Here is a 22,236-nt window from a genome sequence, read left to right as displayed (position 1 = left end):
TAAAACAGATAACATATGGCAACTGAGTGACATCCAGAAAGATGAAGAGATTGCGGGACAGCTCACCCGCGTCACTCCAGCAGTCTGGGACAGCCAAAGAAGTGAATCTGGACCTTCAGACTATATTTGTTTTCCAATGGTTTGTGAGTCTTCTGATCAACTCTCCCCACAATGATTTAAAGCTATCTCTTGCTTTAAGTCACCCTTAGTCCTGAACCAAACGTAATTTATCCTAAGTACCTTCACCATGCACTGCTTGCAAGTCAAAATGTTGATGGATGGTTATGTCGTGGAAACACAATGTATGGCAGAACCAGCACTTGCACAGGTCAGTTGTGGCAACTGAGGTAACATGTAGCAGATATTTTTCCATAATCCCGACTCCATTATTTTGATTTAATTCGTAACCACTCCTTTAAGAACATTAGATGATGCAGTACAGAAGATTACACTGAGATATAAAAGCAGGATTTATTCTCACAGTTGACTGTAAATTTAACCACTTTAGGAATAGGCTGTGGAATGGCCGTTCCTATCACTTAAGACTTCAGTAAAAGCTCTCCAGTGGTGGCTTTCCACTGACTTCAGTGGCCACTGACTTAGACCTGTAAAAGTGAAAACACAGGGCTCGATTTGATGGATATAGACAAATAATACAATAGTAATGGACATGCTGTGAGAACCTCAACAGAAGGGAATCAAGAGTTCTTTTGTCACCATCTTCTTCTGCTGGCCAAGTTGGTGATATCTGTTCCTTGCAATAGTGATTTTCAAAATGCTGTGCAGAAAAGGAGGGGAATGGAAATAAATCCTGCATAAATCTTGGCAGTTGCAGTCAACATCTCCTCCTCATTCAGATCCTTTATTTTCAGAACATAATCATTTGTTCTGCAAAAGAACATAGGTTATATATATATTTTATATCTATATATCCCCCTATATATGACTATATCAGGGACAAATTGAGGGTTCAGGCCTGAATTTCATGGAGGGGAGCTGGCATTTAGGAGAAATCTAAATGTAGTATCACCATACTTTTGGAATAAGTTACCAGAAGAAATTGAAGTTGCTACTGGAAATACAGACTGTGTGGAAGGCTGATCAAAAACGTAGATGAAGTAAATGCAAGGTTTGATGCTGTGTGGAGATCAAACCAAACCAAACAACCCTCAGACCTTTGTGGAAAAGAACTATCCTGCACTAGAACTATCCTACACTACTCCTAAAAGAACTATTCCACACTACTCATTATGTACTTTATATCACTTTTTTTGGAAGAACAATGAGGTTTGTGTTCAAGAAGGACTTGATGTCATTGTATCAGTTTCTCTTCTTAGCAGGAACAAGTAAGACCCTGAATAATGGCTAATCACTTTGCTCAAAGGAAGTAACACATAAGTGGCAAAAACAAATCCTCAGTTAGTGTGCATAATACTGCATTTTTATCTCAGTAATTTTCTCTGAGGCATAAATCACATTTTGTCTTAGAGAATAAAGTATGAAAAACATTTTTTGAAGTTAAATTATGTATTTTTTTCCCAACAGTTATAAATTAAATTAGTAAAATCATATTGATATATGTTCTGGCTGCCTTAATGCATAATCAAAGCAGCTTTTAATACATTGAGTTCCAAAACATTGTTTTCTTTACAGTCTGCTGTTACAAAATTCTGTCTAGTGCAGAAAACAATTCCTCAGGACTCCTGTAACTTTTCAATCTTATTCAACATCTTCCTGGTACAGCTTTGTGTGCTATAAAACATTCATATTGCTTGACAGTAGATGCATCTTATGTTTTGCATGTTCAGAATACCTACTTCAGCTGTTGTTACACCCTATAGTTCACAACATCTCTTATCAATAGGAAAAAATTTTTAGTGACTTTTCTCATCTATATCCATGTGTAGAATGTATTAACAATGACAGACATTTCCAAAGGAATCTCTAAGAGTATAGGATGCTAGATTTATTTGTTTGGGCTTTTAAAAACAAGAGACCTTCATTTCCTGAGGTTAATTCCCATTAATATAATTGTTTTATTTTATTTTAGCCAGGGGCTTTCTCTTACTGGTGAAGCTGTGTATGAATCATAGCAGCAATGAAGCAATTCTCTGTTTATAGTCACTAAAAACGGTACAGTTCCCTTCAGCAGATAGACACAGTTTAAAGCTTCTCAGAATCATCAAAACTGATGAAAATGTGTTGCATTTTAAATTAAAGAGGAAAAGAACTGAAAGCATTCACACAGGATTTGGCAAGGCCAATATATACCAATATGATTTATCCTGTTCACTGCTCAGTTATCGTAGTTCTTCATTGCTTTACCACTTGTCTTGTACAGAGATTGTGCTCAGTGATGGGTAAAACAGAAATTAAATAAATCATAGGTGATCAAGAAATAATACAATTTAGGAAAATTTAAATGGATTGTGGAATCTTTACATGATGGTGATGATAGTTGTCACGTGCAGACCAAAATAAGCCCTTTTAACAAAGCTTCAGTTCTATATTTGTTCCTCGAGCTATAGTATCCATTTGTTTGGCTGATGTGGTATAATGAAAAAATACTGTTTGGTATCTTCTCCTCCTGTTTATGCATTCCAGCACTTCTGTTGTGTTTTCTGAAAGCTCTGAGTATTTTTTACTCTGAAAAAATATTATTACATTATTTTGGTAGTAAAATTGAAGTTCTGTGTTTCCTTTCGGCGCTCAGCTGGGAAATGTGGGAAAAAAAGGTCAGAAAAAAATTGCAGAGGTGGATAGTAAATCACAAGGAGCAAAGTTACAGGATATAAGTACATTGTCATTGCTTAAAAGTGTCACTCACAACAAGCAAACTGGCTACACTGTCCCACTCCATCGTTTCAACTCTCCATGACTTGTTTCCCACGTTGTAAAGCTGAGTTGAACCATGTTTACCTCGTATCAATAATAACTAGTAGTACACACAGTTCTCCTGTAGCACTGCACAAGTGCTAGGTAACCTTAGACTTTTTTAGGATACTGCAATGCCATCCCTGAATTCCAACAGGTTCAAGACATTATTCATAGGTTATTCTTTTCGGTAATTCACAGCAAAAGTAAAATATTTCCACACATGTTAAATCTCCTGTTGTAGGTCCTGTGGTCAGTAACTGGACTGGTCTGTATCTGGGGATACACATGTTTTATGTGCTTATTCATTCTGTGTGACTTCGAGCACTGAGAAGGAGTAATCCCCCTTGGCATTTTGACTCAGTTTGGTCTCAGTAATTATGGATCTGGAGTAACTTGTTAAAAGTGTGTGAAAAAATGTCTCTGAGCTTTACAGCAGAGCTGAAGTGTGCAGAAGAATGAGAATTCAATGAATACTAAGTTTGAAAAGCATATCCAGTTATCAGACTGGTTATGTCCAATTGTTATCCACTGTTACAGTACCATGTACAATATCAGCAGGAGCATTGCTCTGTGAATGTCACCTTCCAGACTGATCACATATAATAACACATTGTATTTCTGATCAAAGTTACTTTCTACAAATTACCAAGCTATTTTGCCTTTTTGTGGCTCTTGTTGTTTTTTTTTTCTTGTTAAGTATTTACATGTGTAATACAGGTAGCTCTTGGAAGGAAACAAAAGTGAGCTTTTATGTTTACCAAGCTGAGGTCTGCTTTGCCTGTTTCTGTAGTTACAGTCTAAGAGCATGTGACAGAAAGGTTGCTGCTCTGGGAGCAGGGATGCTTCTAGCTTGAATTTAAACTTGAAGGCATTGTACTAATTGACAGCTCTTATGAGAGCTCTATCACTGCACAGAATTTCTACAGGATTTACAATACAAAGCACTCTCCTCTTCCCTCACAAGCTCTTGATGCAGCTTTCTGTGCTGCTCTGGTTGTGCCCTCTGTGATGGGCCTTTTGCAGATATTCTTTAGCATAATTGTGTTTTCTATGGAGTGTTTTATCACGGTCTATTAACATTCTCTTTTCCTCAGTTCCACAGCTACTTACTGCTTTCTAACTCATTGATTTTAATAAACCAGCTGAGCATGCTGCTGTATTCTCTTCTACTCTCGCTGTATTCTCTTCTACTCTCCCTCCAGAGGAAAAAAATATTACCCATAACAACAAACATAAGCACCAGCCTTTCTGGAGACTGGTTTACTCTGAGCAGTCTTAAGATGCTAATGGAATTGTTCATTATAAAGCTTCTAGGTTAGCTCTCACTTGGCTGGCAGAAAGAGGGATTTTCACTGAATAAATGCATATGAGTTTGCAGGCAAGGTTTAGAACCCGTATTCTGTTTTGCTGGGATGGAGTTATCTTTCTTCATAGCAGCTCATATGATGCCATGTTTTGGATTTATGACCCCAACAGTGCTGATAACACAGCAGTGTTTTTGTTATTGCTGAGCAGTGCTTACACAGCGCCAAGGCCTTTTCTGCTTCTCACACCATCCCACCAGGGTGGGGTGATAATGGCTGGGGGTGCACGGGGAGCTGGGGGGGGACACAGCTGGGACAGCTCATCCCAGCCGATGGAAGGGGTGTCCTGTACCATATGGCATCTTGCTGAGCAATAAAGGCTGGGGGAAAGAAGGAGGGAGGGGGGCATTTGGAGTTATGGCTGTGGCCCTACTCTCCTGGAAATGACTGAACATCTGCCTGCCTGGAAAGCAGAGAATAAATTCCTTATTTTCCTTTGCTTGCTTGTGAAGCTCTGCTTCAGTTAGTAATCTGTCTTTATCTGAACTCACGAGTTTTCTCAGTTTTGCCTTTCCAGTTCTCTGCCCCACCCCACTGCAGGGGAGAGAGGGACCAACTGTGATTGGCTTACCTGCCTGTCAGAGGTGATCCACAACACAAGCAAAAAGACAGCTGTCTTCTTTTTATGGTCATTTTAATAGGGAAACTGATAAATAAGGAAACAGGACTCAAAAATCTTAATGCCTTTTTCACCTAGAGAAGTAATTCCTTATTTTATAGTTAAGCATACTACTGAATACTTTGGGTAAGCTTTTACTATTGATAATGGCACTGTACCAAATATTTATAATGAAAAGGCTGAGAGAATTGGGATTGTTCTGCCTGAAGAAGGGAAGCTTTGGGGTGCCCTAATTTCAGCCTTCCAGTGCCTGAAGGGAACTCACAAGAAAGATGGAGAGGGACTATTTACAAGGGCCTGGAGTGACAGGACAAGGGGGAATGGCTTCACACTGAGAGAGGGCAAATTTAGATTGGATATTAGGAAGAAATTCTTCCCTGTGAGGGTGGTGAGGCCCTGGCACGGGTTGCCCAGAGAAGCTGTGGCTGCCCCATCCCTGGAAGTGTCCAAGGCCAGGTTGGACGGGGCTTGGAGCAACCTGGGCTAGTGGAAGGTGTCCCTGCCCATGGCAGGGGGTGGAACAAGATGAGCTTTAAAGTCCCTTACAACCCAAACAATTTTGTAGTTCTATGAGTCTATGACTCAGTAATTTATTTATTGCATCTGTAGGTGTATTGCACCGTACTGGAAGATAACATAAAAAAAATAATTGTAGTCTGAAATGGAACCATTTGCTGACAGCAGTGTTACTACACAGGAGGACTGACTGTGCCATTCTGTTTTTTATCCCGTCCCAGTGTGGGCTCACTGCCTGGTGCACAGTGCCAGTTCACACACACCAAGGTGAGGTATTTCTATTTTTCATTCTAGTTTGTGCAAACTGGGGAGCTGGGCCGTAACCCACAAAAGGCTGGCTCTGCGGTCATCAAAAATTTACACCATTTATACATTTTAGCAAACAAGGGCATCAGTATTCATTGGCTACAAGTTACCTAGTTCTCCTATTAATTAGCATTCTACCTTCTGTTGGTTAACTGATTTTCTGGTTTCTCATGCTAATCGGTTCACATGCTCAGTCTTTCTCCCCCTGCAATCTCCTACCTTAGAGGTACTGGAATTACCCTCTGCCCCGTCGGGGCTGATTTCAGCACAGTTGCTGAGCTGGCTTTGTTAGTTTCTTTTTTATCTTGGGAGTCCTGCCAAGTGTCCTTGTGGCCCATAAATTCTGCATTCTCTGTGCCCATTATCAGTAGCACATCCTTCTTCCCAAGCTTTGTTAACCTCCCCCGGGTCTGAGATCGTTGAAGCATGTCAAGACCTAAACCTTAACAAGGCAGTTCTACCAACAACTAGATTATCTTTCTAGCAGCTGGGCATCACTTAGGGGCTTTGAAGAAGTCCTGGTGTAATTTCCAGTGTGCTTTTCAATAATAATCAGCTAAATGTCATATAAAGATGATTTCTGGAGACAACATCAAGGTAAACACCACATAGCAAACTTTCCTAGGTGCAACCAAGACAAATGATTCTTCAGTGCTCCAGTCTTTTGAGAAATCAGATCTGGTCCAATAGATTCCATGATTTGTAAGTGCATTTGGAAATTTGGGGCGGGAGGGAGGGTCAGGAGATGAGAGCCCATAGAGCATTCTCACACTTCTTTCACTGAGGCAAAGTTTGTGCTTTGAGGGACGTCTTAGTAACAGGGTAGGATGTGGTTGTAGACTCAAGGTAGACAACACATCGTGTTGCATAAGGGAAGCATTCAATTCTTCTCCCTCTAGAAATTCTGCAGATGGATTAGAACTATCAGGAACAAGTATTCAGATAAGGTATTAAAACATGAATGGCCACAGTGGCCACTTGGCCACAGTGGACATTGTTAAAGGGCTTCAAAGTCCTGATGAAATGATCTTCTATGTGGAAGTTTTAGACCATACCCACTATCTCCCTGTCTGACTTAACACAATTAGATATCAATGTAAACCATCATTTTCTCGATTTTTTTTGTCCAGTCTAAGAAAACCTGCAAGAAAATTTGGGCACTCTGGATAAATCTTTTTCTTTCAGGGTAAAATGGAAGGGCCACAAATACTTCCTGAGCATGCAGTTTGATTTCCCTTCACTTTGAGATAATTTCATATCTAAAGCCTAGCTGGTTGATACATCAGATGATTTAAAGTAAAATTTGAAACCATTTTAGGCAAGAGTTTGGAATGCAGCCAAGAGTCTCTTTGTAAAATCACAGTACAAGGTGGACTACACAAGTGCTGGCATTTGCCTTACTCTTTAAAGAAATAATTCAAAATGCAGTTTATATCTACAGTCAAAACTAAAAGTCAGGAAGTGAAGTCAGGACAAAGGAAATTGAGGTTTCTAGGGAAATGGGTATTTTGCACTATCAAAATAGAAAAGCTCCTTTTTTTTTAACATAATAAAAATATACAGAAACTTTTCTGCTTGATGTTTTAACCATGAGCTAAGCAATGTCCTTTCATGGTAGGTAACCAGCCAGCATCTCTCTTTAAATGTGGAGATGCTGACTAGTATCTGGAATCTCAGGTGGAGAAGGGGGATTGTGTTACCAGATCAGATCCAAATACCAATACTATCTTGGTTAAGCTGCAGCATCAGAATTATTTCTGCTGAATGTCACCCAAGTTTCCTCAGAGACCTTGAAATCAGAGGGATTGACAGGCATGTGCAGTCCAAAAAGGAATTTTTGTAATAAGAGGCTGGGCCTTTTGTCACCTTGAAGTCACCTCCTTTGTAGCAAGATGGAAAAAGGTTTGCCCTACTTTCAAGTTTTTAACTGAAGGGTTTAATTTCTCCAGTTTAGAAAAGATAAAGCTATTGTTGGGTTAATCAAGTTAAAAGAGGAGCAATTATTAGCTAGGTTCAGAAAAGATGAACAGTGCTCCAGGAAGTTAACCTTGCAGGGTATTTCTCTTATTTTAACAAGGTGGTGGCAGGGGTGTTGAGCTTCCTGTATTTTGAGAGAGAAGTGTGGGTAGGAACATGAAGAAATAAAGGGAGAAGGCAGTGCCCCACAGACACACCTAAGCTAAAGAATCTGGTATCAGCTCATGGGAAGCAGGTACATCAAAAGAGAAATCTGTGTGAAGCCCTTCAGAAAGGTTTGTGGGTTACTTCTGAAAGTGTATGCCCTATCCAAATAGAACATTCCTTCAAGACAGGCAGGAATTCTTTGAAATAGCAGGATGAGTGTTCAGTGGTCTGAGGTACTGTGATCCATCAGGGACACAGAACAATACTTCCTTCAGTGATGCCCCAGCTCCAGGGCTACCGAGACTGAGCTCTGCAGGAGATTTCAAAAGCTCTGCAGAAACAACTGAGCAGCACAACCTATCAGCAAACTTCCTGCATGACCAGACAGCTGTGAACTGTCACCAAAGCCCTCCTCAGATAAAAATACAGAGCCAAGTCTTGCTGAATTTTAGAGGAAACTGCCAACAATTTTAGCAAAGATTCTGACGGACAGTTACAGTGATCACAGCCCACTCTGCTGGTGAGCAACATCAGAAATAGAACTGGAGTTAAAAGGCAGGGGGTCATTTTAACCATTGAAACAAGAGAAAATGGAGGCCTTTAATTGGAAAACTGTGACAAAGACACATCAGTGTCGAAAACAGTGACAGCACATTATCCCCATCATTCAGCACTGCAGTGCAAGAACAGGTTCCTGCCAGGCTCTGATAGGTGTGCTCAAGCACCTCAGCCAGGAGCTGGGTTTCTTTGCCAGAATGGAGAACAGGAGATTCCTTCATCAGGAAAAAGCCATTCTGAGAGGGTTAGTGCAGCCTACTGGCAGCATATCCTTATCCTGAACACATGTGCTCCCTGACAGGATTACAAGATACGCTTATGATACATCCCTGACAATAACTCCCCTTTATCATCGCGCTCTCTGTTGAATTGTGCCATCTAAGCAAGAAGTGCTCGTGCAGTAGATCCTGTAATACCCCAGGCAATGTGTTCCTGATGCCTGAATCACAACCTACACAACATGGCTATGCTGCTGATTGGTGACAGAGCTTAAAACAACCCCTGAGTCACAACTTCCAGTTCTCCTCTTACTGATTTAGGCCTATGATTGATATCATGTCTTGCTGAGTTACTTCCTATCATCTGAGCTGCAGTAATGGATTTTGCACATCCACAGATCACCTAATCTGTGAGGTGAATCTCTTTTTCAACCAGATCACAGAGCAGGGTAGGAAAAGAGCACATTATCATTCCACGGGAAGATTAGCTGTCAGGAACTAACTAACTATAAATCAACCTGCAACTCACAAAGACAAAGTTTCCAGCAGTTTCAGGCATTCTCACTTCCCTCTTGCTCATTCCCACAGACCCTTGCAAGGTGTTGCCTCTTCAGCTGGGCTGGCTCAGCCCCTGATGTGGCCACACTGACACACCAGGGAACTGCCAGGGCTTAAAACACCCCAGTGTCAACTGTGGGAAATAAACATCTATGCAACAAGAACTTACAGGAACACTTTCAATACTTTTTCACTCAGTGATCTCTTTCCCAGAGTTTTTCATTTCCCAGGCAGTACCAAAGACCCTCTTGCATACAATGTGTCACCTCATGTGCCAAGTTGTGGACAAATAATTCAATATGGGATTCCTGTTGTTAAATACTTCCTGCTCTCTGCAGTCACAAAGGTACATTCAGCCAGGGATGGGCCTGATGCTGCTGCTGCAGCTCTTCCTCTCCCTTCTGGACACTTTCCCATCAATCAGTGGGATTTCAGACTCCAGGGAGGAGCCTCAGTAAGGTGCACTCCCAAAGACAAGGGTGGTCTAAAGTGAAAATCAGTGCCCTAACTCGTGCCACTTTGCTTCTGATTTTAACAAGAGAAGCATCCCCACGAACATCCATTTTTGCATGCTCTCTACCTCCAGCCTTAAGCAGAACTCAGTAATTTAGCAGTGGTGACTCAGTATTAACAGGTAAGTCTTGCCTCCCCTCCATTAAAACTATACTTTAATACTGGTTCTAGGTAGACTAAACAAGAGCTGGACTTTTTTTGGTGTAAAGTATAATGGTTTGTGCAGAGTCATCAGGTGCCAAGGACAACCTATACACTGTAGCAGTTCAGATGAAGCAGTTGCCACGACAACTCAATTAAGTAAATAAACATACCTGTTTGCAGCAGCAGCTCATGTCCTCTGCATCATCTGTACCTCCACACAGACCATATGTGCCAGGGAATCTGTCCCTCACCCCTTTGCCTCTCCTCCTCCCCTCCCAACCAGGGGAAATGAGGTACCACCCAGTACTGCTCACTCCCAGCTGGAATCTGACAGGAGTGTAGCTGCTTCTGACAGTGCAGAAATCTGGGTCAACTCATTGTCATCTTCCTTTTCCTCCCACTCCTCCCCAGCCTCCCCTTGATGTTGGCTGAATAGGTTCGCCTTTCAGGAATTGTCTTCTAGCTCTGCTCTAATTAAAGGCAAAAAAAGGACAGTTTGGGGGTAAATACACAGTAAACTACCTGCTTGCCCATAAAATTCGTTTGTACACAGAGAACTAGGACAATCAAATAGCACAACCAGCCCGAGGTTGTCTTTAGATCAGCAGGTTTTGGCAATGCATGGTCTTTTAGAAATATGTACCATAGCAACTTAAGTTACTCATATATAGCTTCAGCCACCAGAGAGCTCTGGAGTAACTAACATATCTGAGTCAATGCTTAGGTCACAACTAAGTTTTAATTGCCTTTACTACAAAAGGAATGTAACGTTTCTCCATAAAGGAGTAACTGTTCTATCTCCCTCAAAACACAACGCACGAAGGAACAGAACAGATAAAACCCAAGGGTTCCTTATTAGAAAGTTGTTGAGGTTACTGCAGGTTGAGGCCCTAAATGCAATATAAAACCCAGATAACATCCACCTGCAATCCCTGAGCATCATTGGCCTTTCTTAATCTTTGGCAGCATCTATTTTTGTGTTCCATCTTTTATCCCCTATCTATTTACACCCTCTATACATTTAAACCCCAGCAACAATCCTCCCCAAAACCCACCATAAAGCTTAAATAGTGTATTCTCAAAGGATGACATCTCACTATCACATTCCTGGGCTGTCAGATTTAAGCAGAAAATTATGGATGAACTAAGTCAGCATTGACTTAAAATAGAATCCTCAATTTAGGAGAATAGACAGATGTTATAACTGTTTTTGAGGTGCATCATCCCACTGTACTACTGTGAAAACATGAAGCCTAAGTTTGTTTTCTCAGGCACATATACCTGAAACTCAATAGAAGGTGGCAAATTGAAGAAATTCAGTCCATAGAAGGTTTAATTATACAGAGTGGAAATAAAAGACTGATGATTATTCTGAAGAATTTCAGAAATGTTACTAGAAATTGTGAGAAGTTTTGGGGTTGTTGCCCAGGCTGGTGGAAAGGAATTGGGTGTTCCTCTGCTTGGTCTGCCTTTGCAAGGTAGCCCAGGAGCCCGTGATGGCTAAAAGACACTGAAATCTGGGCAAGTGTAATGGGACTTATGCTGACAGGAGCTGGGAGAACACCTGGATTACCAATTCAGGATTCAGGCAGAGCTCTGGTCCTGTTTATCTCATCAGTCTCACTGCGTGCAAGGAGAACTTCTCCAAGCTTTTGAATAAAACACATTTTTGTTCAGAATAAAGCCAGAATTCCCCATGCCTGCTTTTCTAATGGATAACTCCACACAGCAGACGAATCATCAGTATCTCTGGAACCAATTTCCAGCAGCTGCAGATCTGACTCACAGCACCTAAATGAAACAAATTTCTTTATATCCCGAGCTCCACAATACGTCTGCAGGAACCATATGACTGCCCACCACACAACGTAGTGAACCATCTGTCTCTCCTGCTTAATAAGCCTTAATGTTTAATAAGTAAATTAAATGTTTAACATTTACAGAGATCAGGCTGCAGGTTGCGCAGTCGCCAAATGCAAAATGGCCAACAAAACACACACAGCTGCATGTCTGCCTCTGTGGATGCAGCTGAGGAACTCTTCTGATGCCAGACACTTTATGATATGAGTATTTCTTAATGAGCAACTTTCAAGAGCAGAAAGTCTTCCTATTCTTTTGGGAGAAAGGGCGCTTGTATATTAAGTAGGGCCTCTGGACACAAATGCAGGTACTAATAAATGGGATCAATAGTTCAAGCAACTAAACTTTTTTCCCCCCTCTTCCATCCTTCCCTGCTTGTCTCTTTAAATTCTAAATTTACTTCTTTTTCTTCATGTTAACACTCACAACATAAAATGGTAAAAAGGCTCACCTAAAACTTTTCAGCTTGGATGTCTCTGAATAACCAGCTCAGATGTACAAGACAACTTGGAGGATGTCAAAAGAACTTTCTTACTCACAGACAGGACCCAAGACACTTATCTAAGTGTGGCCTGTTTGCAAGATTAGATACTAGCCCTCAGATGTGATAGCTGGGCAAGAATCTAACAGTGCAACTCCATAAAGTCTTACTGGTGCATTCATTTTGACTGATGCTCTTAAATTCAGAGCAAAGCTTTATGTAGTACATAGATCAGCGTGGTAATCAGCTATCTTCAGTCAAAGCTGGGTAAATACCACAGCAAATTCTATGCATTAGAATCAGTGTTACAGTTTTAAATAACAGGAATATATCTGGAAGACAGGTCTCAGACCAAAGATATTTTTTCCTCTCCTTGCTTGTGGTCAGTGATGTGATGCTGAGGAGATCTACAGCTACAGTCCTGTTCTGCATAGCTGTACATCCTCTGTCTGGATAACCCTCTCTCTCCTGCCCCACAGAGCACAACACCCACTCTAAGGTAGCTCTAACCAGGTGGTACCTTTTCCTTGCAGCCTTCCAGAGCTCCTCCCAGGCTGACAGGCTCTCACAGATCCAGAGGCCTCAATCAGAGCAGCTGCCTTTTAGCCCTTTTCAGCCTGATGGCTGTAGAGAATGTGCTCCATCCACTGCACACACCTTTTTCCTTTTCCTAAAGTAAGGAACAACTTGATGCCAGGTGTATAAGATCAACTTCCTTTCTTTCAACGGTATTCCCAGTTTTTCAAATAGCAGTGGGCCTTCATTTACATCTGTTATTAATTCATCAATGCTTTTGTAGTTAACAGTTAATAGTTGAAATCCACAAATAATGAATTCTGTAGAGCTCCATTTTTAGCAAAGAAACCTGGCAATGAACTATAGCAATCCCATTTTATTCATTTTGCTTCCCATAAATATCTGTGAATCAGTACTGTAGATGATCTAAAAAGATGTTGCTCTTAGATTTAAAATCACACTCAGTATTTTAAGAACAACTAACAATATATTCTAAACAAAGGCTTCTTTAAAAGTACTGATTTATTAAGTAGAACTATTAATAGCACCTGTTACACAAATTCTAAGAAATAATTGAGAGATACAGGATAAAATGTAACTGAGATAATATGTGTTATCAGTTAAATTAGGTATGCAGTATAAACTAAAGCCTCAGAGGATGTACTTTGGAACAGCTATGGAAAAGTCAGTGAAATTGCTGTGATTTATGCAACTACAGATCTGCAGCAATTAAATGATGAGAAAAAATTGTTTCATTAATTTTGTCCAAATAGAGAATAAATAAACACTATTTAGGTGTTCTGTTTGTCAACCCCTTTTCTACAGGTGTTTGTTTCTATGTACAAATCCATCTATGTAAAAATCCATCTCAATAGAGATTTACATCACTATGCCCATAATCTTTTGAACTTATACAGAACCCTTTGTCTGGAATTATTCATATTCATGTCAACAACTGGATATGTGGCTCTCATGGGGGCTCTGGAGGAGCATTACAATCTACACAAATTTAGCTGTTCTCTGAACAGCAGTTCCTGTTTGGTGCCAGTAGTTTGGAATTTTGCTACAGGCACGAGCGGGGATGCCAGCACTTCACCACAACAGCCATAGCATAAAAATATTTTAGAGCAGCTGTGCTGGTGGTCAAACACTGCAGCAGCTGCAGAATGAATGCCAGGGGGGTCTCTTCCAAGGCCAGGTTGGACAGGGCTTGGAGCAACCAAGTGGAAGGTGTCCCTGCCCAGGGCACGGGTGGAACGAGATGAGCTTTATGGTCCTTTCCAAAGCAAACCTTCCTGTGAGCCTGTTAACTTTAATACAATATATGTCCAAATTTAATATAGTGGAGATCAAGACAGACAAACAGCCATGACTGGACAGTCTGAAGGATTAGAGAACCCAGGATGAGAAGAGGTAAATATGCCCACAGTAATGACTCTCTTTGCAGCCAGAGAACAATCCTGCCCCTGCAGCAGGTTCTGACAAACAGGATGACTATTCTTCATTAATGTTCCATTATTACTTGGATGTTTTCCTTCCCAGCACATGCACTTTTAATTTTGAAAAACAAACAAAAACCTACCCTAAATCTGAACTGCTAAGGAACAGGCAACCATTCAATGTAGTATATTTAGTTAACATCATAAAGCATAAAGAAATCTATGTTAAAACTCATAATCCCATACACTAAGTGAACATTCTGACTGCAGAATGAGCTTCTGCAAGGAATCAGAAAAACTGTGATTCTTTTTTTCCTCTTCCTTATTTCTTAGATTACATTTTGGGAAGAGTAAGGTTAGGGGGACAGAGAGATTACCTAATGACCCTTTTTACTATAACTATTTCTTTTAAACTGGAGATGATTTAACATTTACTGTTGTGAAAGCTGCATTGCTATGGCAACCTTCTAAAAAAAAGGATCACTGTAGGTACATCACAGTCATATTGACATGCAAACACAGACATGAGGTTTTTCTTGAAAGACAGAAGCATCTCCAGATTTTCTATTTTATTTACATGATTTAGGCACAGGTTGAAAGAAGTAATCTGCTTTCTTGAATATTTACATTCTCATCTATCTGTACATGCCTTAACCCTGTATGAACTCCAGCTGCATTTTAACTGAGCAACACACACTGAACTGCTGGAGATGAAAGGAACATTTTGTTTTTTCCTCATGCAACTGTGCTGCAAACAAGTCTAAATACTCTTTTAAGTAATTTTTATTATTTTTATATGGCTATAATTGTTAAATACCAGTTTACTTATCAAATACATGTGCTTTATGTTCACATAAATGTTAAATACCAAAAGCCTGATTTGAGAACTGAAAAATATAGAAATGTTAAATGTTGAATCACTGCATATTAACTAAAAGAATGACTAACAATTCACATTCAACTGTACACCACTTATTTTTAGTTAATTTTAAATCATATCAGTAATTTTCTTGTTCTGATACAAGCCTTTGCACCCATTTTACTGTCATGTTAACATCACTTATCCCATAGCTGGAGAATATAATCCGGAATTTATTTTTCATACCTTTTCTCAACTGAGTAATGACCTTGGTGATTTGTTTGTAAGAAAAGCTCAAGGAATAAATATACATATGTACAAACCACCTTTTCAGATTAGAAGCTATATTAACATACTATACTTAAGGTATCAGTGCATTTGCAATCAATAATGCAAAGTACAGGCACCCTTTAAAATCACTACATTCAAAATAAAAGTGGGTGGAAATAAATTTTAGTAATATTCAGATATAACACAGGAACAGGAGGAAAGAACCCTGCCCAGGTTGAAGGGATTTGTGTTCTAGTTCCTGCCCCAAAAAACTGTGGAAGATTTTTATCAGAAGATTGCCTAAGGTAACAATTTCCAATTAATAAATGTGGGACTTGCAGAATTATAGTTTTGGTAGCAAGCACTGAAATTTCCTTCTATTACTTTTGTGCTTAAAGTAGTTTTTTTTGGCACTCAAATCCCAGATGGATACCTAAACAAAGAATGAGTCTTTTGAGTTAAGAAAGTACTTCCCAAATTTCCAAACTAATGGCGGTAAAATTACATAGGATGCTCAGTGTGAAGCATGAAGCCCCACTGGTTTAACTGTAAATCACTCAAGAATTTGTGGCTGGACCTCTGTAAGTTTTGTTTTTCAACAAGTTCAAATGGTTGATTTATAAATCAACACAATTTACATTTTCTAAAAGGAGCAACAGCTGGAACTGCTGGTGCTGTGTTGACAGTTCCCCACAATAATATTTAAATAGAGAACTAAAGCCAAACAATGGTTTGAATTTGTACAATTTGTGCAATTTCTGTTCAGATCAGGTTGAGAGATGAAAAGAAAAAAGTCACCTGGGAGCAGAGGAGGATGCTAAGTTAGTAATTATGTCTCTTGGTACCTGTTTTGTTTACTAATCAAAGGTCTAATTGCTTTGCTCTATTTTAATTAAAAACATTCTTATTTTAATTACTTACTTTTCCAGCACACATTAGCACTGAGAGAAACCACTGAGGGTACAAGTAATATGATGAAGAGTTTGAAATCAAGCTTTTAAAAATGTTTTAATAATTTCACAAGTTTTTAATAAAGAAAAATTAAGCTGTTCTTCATATATGTGGCTACTACTTCTCCAAAGATTTCATCCTAGCCAAAAAAAAACCAAATCTTTTTTTCTTTTAACTTAGAAAGTCAACTGATATCAAATATAGCTAATACAGGACATTAACAATAACATTAGCTAAAAGAGCAGGTGTAGGAATATGAAAGGTTTGATGGCATTTAGATATGCTAAAGGGTTCAAGGTGGCTGAATCTCACCATGACAGCCATGCTCTTAAGAACCAATCTCAGCATTATTAGCAGTTATCTTTGAAAATTTAGAGAACTTTATCTTCCCCCCTGACAGAGGCTGGGAAAAAGCAAACAGTGCCCCGTGAAAGAACTGGAGAACTCACACAAATTCCAGTTCCTGGGAAGATACCAGGACAGGTAACCTTTATGTAAGTACTTTAATTAAAAAGGACATATGTAGCAACCATTGCCATTTTCCTATAAACTGCTTTTAACATAGGTTAAAACATCCTCTGTTAAGCAGGTAGGTCTTGGCATGCAGGGAAACTATAAATCCTCAAGTCTGGGATCCAGCCCTGCCTAATGTTCATGTGTGCAACCTAAGAAGGGCTGGTCTATTAAAAACTAATATTTGTCTCTTAACCTTATTAATTTGTCTGTGTAGCTGTATGTTACACAGCTGATTTGAAAGCCACACACAGTAGTTATTAGTTCACTGTCAAAGTGGCATTGCCAGCTGAGATTCTGCAGAGGCCTGTTCTGAGTGTGCTTACTCCAAGTTGTAAATGAAACAGAAAATCTACTCATTAAACTTGAGGGAAACAGGAAAACGGAGAGCTCTAAAAAACACGGGGGCAGATCATTACAATTTGTTTGGGAAAAAATCAGGATTTAATTTAATAAGGACAAATGCAAAGTGCTACACTTGGTTGGAGTAAATAATCAACTGTTCAAATACAGAATGCTCCAAGTTCAAATATAGGAACAACTGGCAGTGTTTTCAGAAAAGAATGAGGGAACTTTAGTGGAAGTGGAATATGAGTCAGTATTACTGTGCAGCTTTCCCACCAGCAATCACAATGGGATAGATAAAAAGGAGCTGTGAAAGTAATCCTGTGCTAGCCAACCCAAATAGATAATCAGACCCCAGGTTTGATTATCATGTATTTGATGGGGGAGGAAGGTCTACTGAAGACTCAGGAAAGCAAAAAAAAAATTACAAGAGATGTATAGAAAATGTGACTGGAAAAAACTCTGAGGGAATCTGATTATTTAAGTCTGAAGCTGCCTCAGGAAGACAAAGTGATGTAGTTTTCAGGAGAGCAGGAAGTAACTAAGGCAATGAGCTGCTCACCACTGTGCTGTGTACAGGACAAGAAGTGCTCCTGGCTACGGTTAAAAACTTTGTGCAGCGTGGCTAAGAGACCACAATGGATAGGGCAGGGAAGCTTAATTAAAAAATAGGTATTTATCAGAATATCACGTATCTGATTCCATCTTTAGGTGGCAGGGGAATAGGCTAATTCTTGAGGCCTTTCCCACACCAGTATTCTGATTGCCAATCTTGTATTTCCATAATGCCACAGCATAAAGAATGTTTCAGGCAGAATACCTGCCACTGAATGACCTCTGGGAAGAGACAAATAGTACACATGGCACAGCTGAAGCAGGGATGAAAGGCAAAGGGAAACTCAGTCCTTGCAAGATTTGCATTGATTTTAGCCTTGTTTTGGTACACTTCTGTCAGCTGAGGGCAACTCCAGCATCTTCCTCTTCTTCAGTAAAAGGTCATGCTGCATTTACCAGCCTAACACAAGCTGGAATTTCAGTGCCTAAATGCTACCAGCCAAAGAATGTTATGGATGCAATTATGAGAAGCTTAAAAAGTATCTCAGAATTGGCTTTCCTAGAAAATCAGGATTAGCTATTCAAGCCACATTTGGGAAACTCGTATTTGTAAAAATTATGCATTTTGCTGTAGTGACAGCCAACTTCAAGTACAGTAAAAAGCTGCTTAATGTACAAATCTTACTTCTGATCAGTTACTGCACGTGCAGAGGAACAGCCATCAGCTTTTTTTTTACACACTTCCATCCATTAGTGACTGGTGCAGGGGCAGCACAAGTGCAAACACCCACAGGAACAACTGAGTGTTTTTGTTCCTCTACTTCAAGACTAGCACTAGGGCACGAGATTCTGAGAGACACTGCCTGCTTTCAACTCACCTTGGTACCCAGGGAAAATCAGCTGTCCAGGCCTGGTAACACTTGGAGTTGTGAACAACATCTCAAATCCAAACTGAGTCACTTTAACTTTTAAAAATTTCACCATTTGCCAGCAAGGTCACGACCACTGTGAACAAGCTTCTCCTTCTCCAGCAATGAGGGAACAAGCACTAAGAGCACGTGTCTGACACTGCCAGGGTGCCTGGGGAAGGAAGTGCCAACTATACATTAGCATTTTTGTCCTTGTGAACACTCACCTCCACTTGTCTTTCCTGGAGATGACTCCTCAGTAGGGATGCTAACAAGATGCTGAGGAGCAACGTTAATTCCTGTTGCCTCTATCCTAAGTTTTCCACAGCCCACAGAGTTTCCTTGCGAGAAATGATGAAATGAGCAAGATTCATTAAACATATCATCCCACCCTCTTCCCTCCACAAGCCCAAGCAAAACAAAACAAGACTGTGAAAGCACCCAACACTTTTAATATTTTTATTGTGCGTTTTGTAAGTGCTTAAAGACACCACATCAGACTGTATCCATTGTGTTGTCCATACGTAGTTTGCCACATATAAAAAGACAGGCAGACCCCCCGAAGCTTTCATACTGCAACTCAAAGAGACACAAATTAGATACAATAGTACCATCTCATTATACAGAAGGCAAACCATAGAAAGTATCTCCGATCACACAAAACAGAGGCAGGAACTGAAACAGACCTTCCAGAACTGTGTTTCATCAAAAATGCTGCGTGCTTCTGGCAACTTTAAAAGAGATTAAAAATTATGTTAATCTAGTCAACTGAAAAACATTAGTTAGAAATAAGCTTTAAGAAGTTCCCGATTCAGAATAAAATTCAAGTGTAACTTTCAAACAAATAACAGGTACAGTGGGAATAAACAAAACCCTTTTTCCTCCTTCAGTATAAACTGATTGCCAGACCAGTTTGTCATAGATTACTCTTCTTTCTTTCATATATAGAAGCATACAAATTATTAAAGTAATTCTCGGAGGATGAAATCAAGTTGTCAAGGTCATAATCCACTTCAAAGGTAGGTCTCTCTCCAAAAACTACAAGAGCAAGAAATACAGCAAAGTGTGCAGTAAGTCCCCATATCTTGAATGACTTTTTATGTTCCTGGTCATAATATATAAAGCAGTGCATCAGAGTTAAGGAACCTGATGAGGTTTTATAGGACAAGGCCTTGTACTTTAAGGGCTTGATGAAGTACTCCAAAGGCACAAAAAAAACCTCGCTCACTTCATCTGGATTAGGAGTGGCCTGGAATGCATCCTCTATAAATCCTACAACTGGTGTCACCAAATGATTCATCTAAAAGGAGAGAAAAAGAAACAATAAGAAAACCCTATCAACAAAACCCTCAAACATTAGGTTTGTACCAAGTACAAATGTTCTTTATTTTAAAAGCATTTCAGCTGTTGCAAAATGAGTACAAGAAGCATATGAACTATTCTTAACTGTAATGCAATTTAGTCCCTCTAATGGCAAGCTATGTAATTTGGTTTTAACAATTTAAAATTATCTTTTTGTATTTGTTAAACATGATTTTACAAATATTCAGTTCATTCTGTATAATCATATTGCAGTTAAAAAGGCTTGTCACTCTGCTACAGAAATAAAAAGCATGGATGCTTTCTCATGGGTCTTCCTTATTTACTTTGCCAAATTCTGATTTTAATCTAAATTTTCCAAATCACCCATGCTTTATCATATTTCTGTATCTGTTTTCCTAGGATATAGGAATTTTCCTGGAATATAGAAATATGTTCCTATAGATACAGAAATATGATTAAAGCATATCTAGCTATAGAACACATATGCTTTTTGAAACCACCTATCTATGGACATTTTAATTTTAAATGTAATCCCTTCTCCCATAGGGAGGCAAAACCTACTAAAATAGTAGTTTGTATCAAGAGCACACCAAAATTCGTTAAGATATGTTGCTAGCTTTATTTATTCAGACTAACAAAGATCATTGTTCAGTAGAAAGGAGTAACACCAAAACAGCATTTGTGCTCTTTCATGCAAGGCTGGAGAGACTCCATCCAAGTCAGAATCACCTGGAATTCTGTACAGAGAAGACAAAGTAGCTTCCAACAGGTAAAATTTTTGAGGTCCAAAACCAACATGATCTTTTCTACTGACTGAGACAATTTACTGGAAAACACTGAAAATTTGATCATTTTTACACAGAGCCTCTGAGCTACATGGCTTTAATGTTATCTGCACAGAAATTATAATTTAAGAAGTTAACTAAAGCATTTCGCAATAAAATTTCAAAACTGGTTCTTCTGGTTTTTAATGGGGAGAGGATACTGCTAACAGATAGAAAAACATAGTAATAAACTGTTACCTGGAGAACAAAAATAGTCTTTAGAAACAGCAGGCCCTCTGTGCTATGGGAAAACGCATCTTCTGCAACACTGAAGATTGTTATTGAAATTGGCAGCCGGTTAATTTACAAGCAGAGACCAACACTCCAAAGACAACTCCGGGAGTCTCCCTGATGGAGTTTCCTATGGAATCCCAGTGCACATCACCTCTGGCAGGCCCTTTCTGCCTGCACAGCCCTGGTGTCAGCAGGACACTGAGTGAGAAACTTGTGAGGCTTCCGCAGGACACTGGAGCCCTGTTATACAGCCTGTCAGGAACATCTGCTCCGGTTTTGGGCTAACCTCATGGTAAAGGGTATTTTCCTTGCATCTTATCCAAACTTCCACATTGCTGCTGGTGTCCATTGTCTCAAGAAGAGTCTGGTATCATTCTCTCTACAACCACCCAGGAGAAGAGAACAGATAGATCCCCTGCTGGCTTTCAAACTGAGCAAACCCACCTCTCTCATCGTCTCCTCATAATCCATGTGCTCTAACACCCTTACTGTCTTCATGGCTCTCTGCTAAACTCTCACCAGTGCAGCACTGTCACTCTGGTACTCCAGTGTGTCACTAACTGGTGCCTCAAGGCTGGTTTGACAAATACCAAACACAGAAAAAAAACCTCTTCCCTTGAGGTTTGAAAAGGTCACTGTCAACCTCACAAAATATAACAACCCATCCTATTTTCTAATTTTATGTTGACTTACCTTATCAATTCCAGGCACCAGCCTACAGATCACTTCCACCTTCTCTGGCTGGAGTCCAACTTCTTCTTTAGCTTCTCGGAGAGCAGTATCAATTTCATCTTTATCACTGGCTTCACTTTTACCTCCTGGAAAACACACTTGCCCCGGTGATCTTCTCAGCTAGAATGTAAAGGAGCATTACTGTTAAATATAACAAGTTTTATATTTCTTCTTGGATGCACACAGATACTTGCTGGTATTGCAGCATCACTTTATGTTTATCTTTTCAGTCAAAGCTGCTGGAAATGGTGGTTAAGGTTTCTGCAGACCAGAAGAAACATGCCTTAGCAAGAGCTACACAAGAAAAAGCTGAGCCTATCCCCAACTAATCCATAAACCCTCACTCCCAGAAATACACTGTATCCATATAGCGTTGTGTAATTCATACCTTAGCTTCTGCTTTAGTATGTCAAAGTTTACATTTTGCATCATCTTGTTTGCATAAGAAACTGACAGATGAGTCCGGACAGACAACTTGAATAGCAAGATTAAAATACTCCAAGTAAGAGCAAGAACTTCCGAAAGACATAATTAAATAATGTACTTTTAAGTACGTTCCAATAATAGGCTTGTGCATCAAAGATCAGTAAAAAATCACATTTACAATGAGCTTATCAGCTACGTAACTG

The 22,236-nt window shown here is 39.7% G+C and overlaps 1 protein-coding gene across 1 annotated transcript; it reads right to left on the bottom strand.

Annotated features, from left to right (window-relative positions):
* Positions 1 to 18,937: 18,937 nt before the first annotated feature.
* On the bottom strand, positions 18,938 to 21,727 carry NUDT7 (nudix hydrolase 7; the record flags this gene model as incomplete). Its single annotated transcript, XM_017828784.1, has 2 exons — positions 18,938 to 19,794; positions 21,569 to 21,727. Coding segments are annotated over 2 exons (543 nt in total), but the record flags the coding sequence as incomplete, so codon positions are not given.
* Positions 21,728 to 22,236: the final 509 nt, after the last annotated feature.

The sequence above is a fragment of the Lepidothrix coronata genome, unplaced genomic scaffold (genome assembly GCF_001604755.1).
Source record: "Lepidothrix coronata isolate B3197 unplaced genomic scaffold, Lepidothrix_coronata-1.0 Scaffold153, whole genome shotgun sequence".
NCBI classification, from domain to species: domain Eukaryota; kingdom Metazoa; phylum Chordata; class Aves; order Passeriformes; family Pipridae; genus Lepidothrix; species Lepidothrix coronata.
This window is presented reverse-complemented; position numbering and strand designations above follow the sequence as displayed.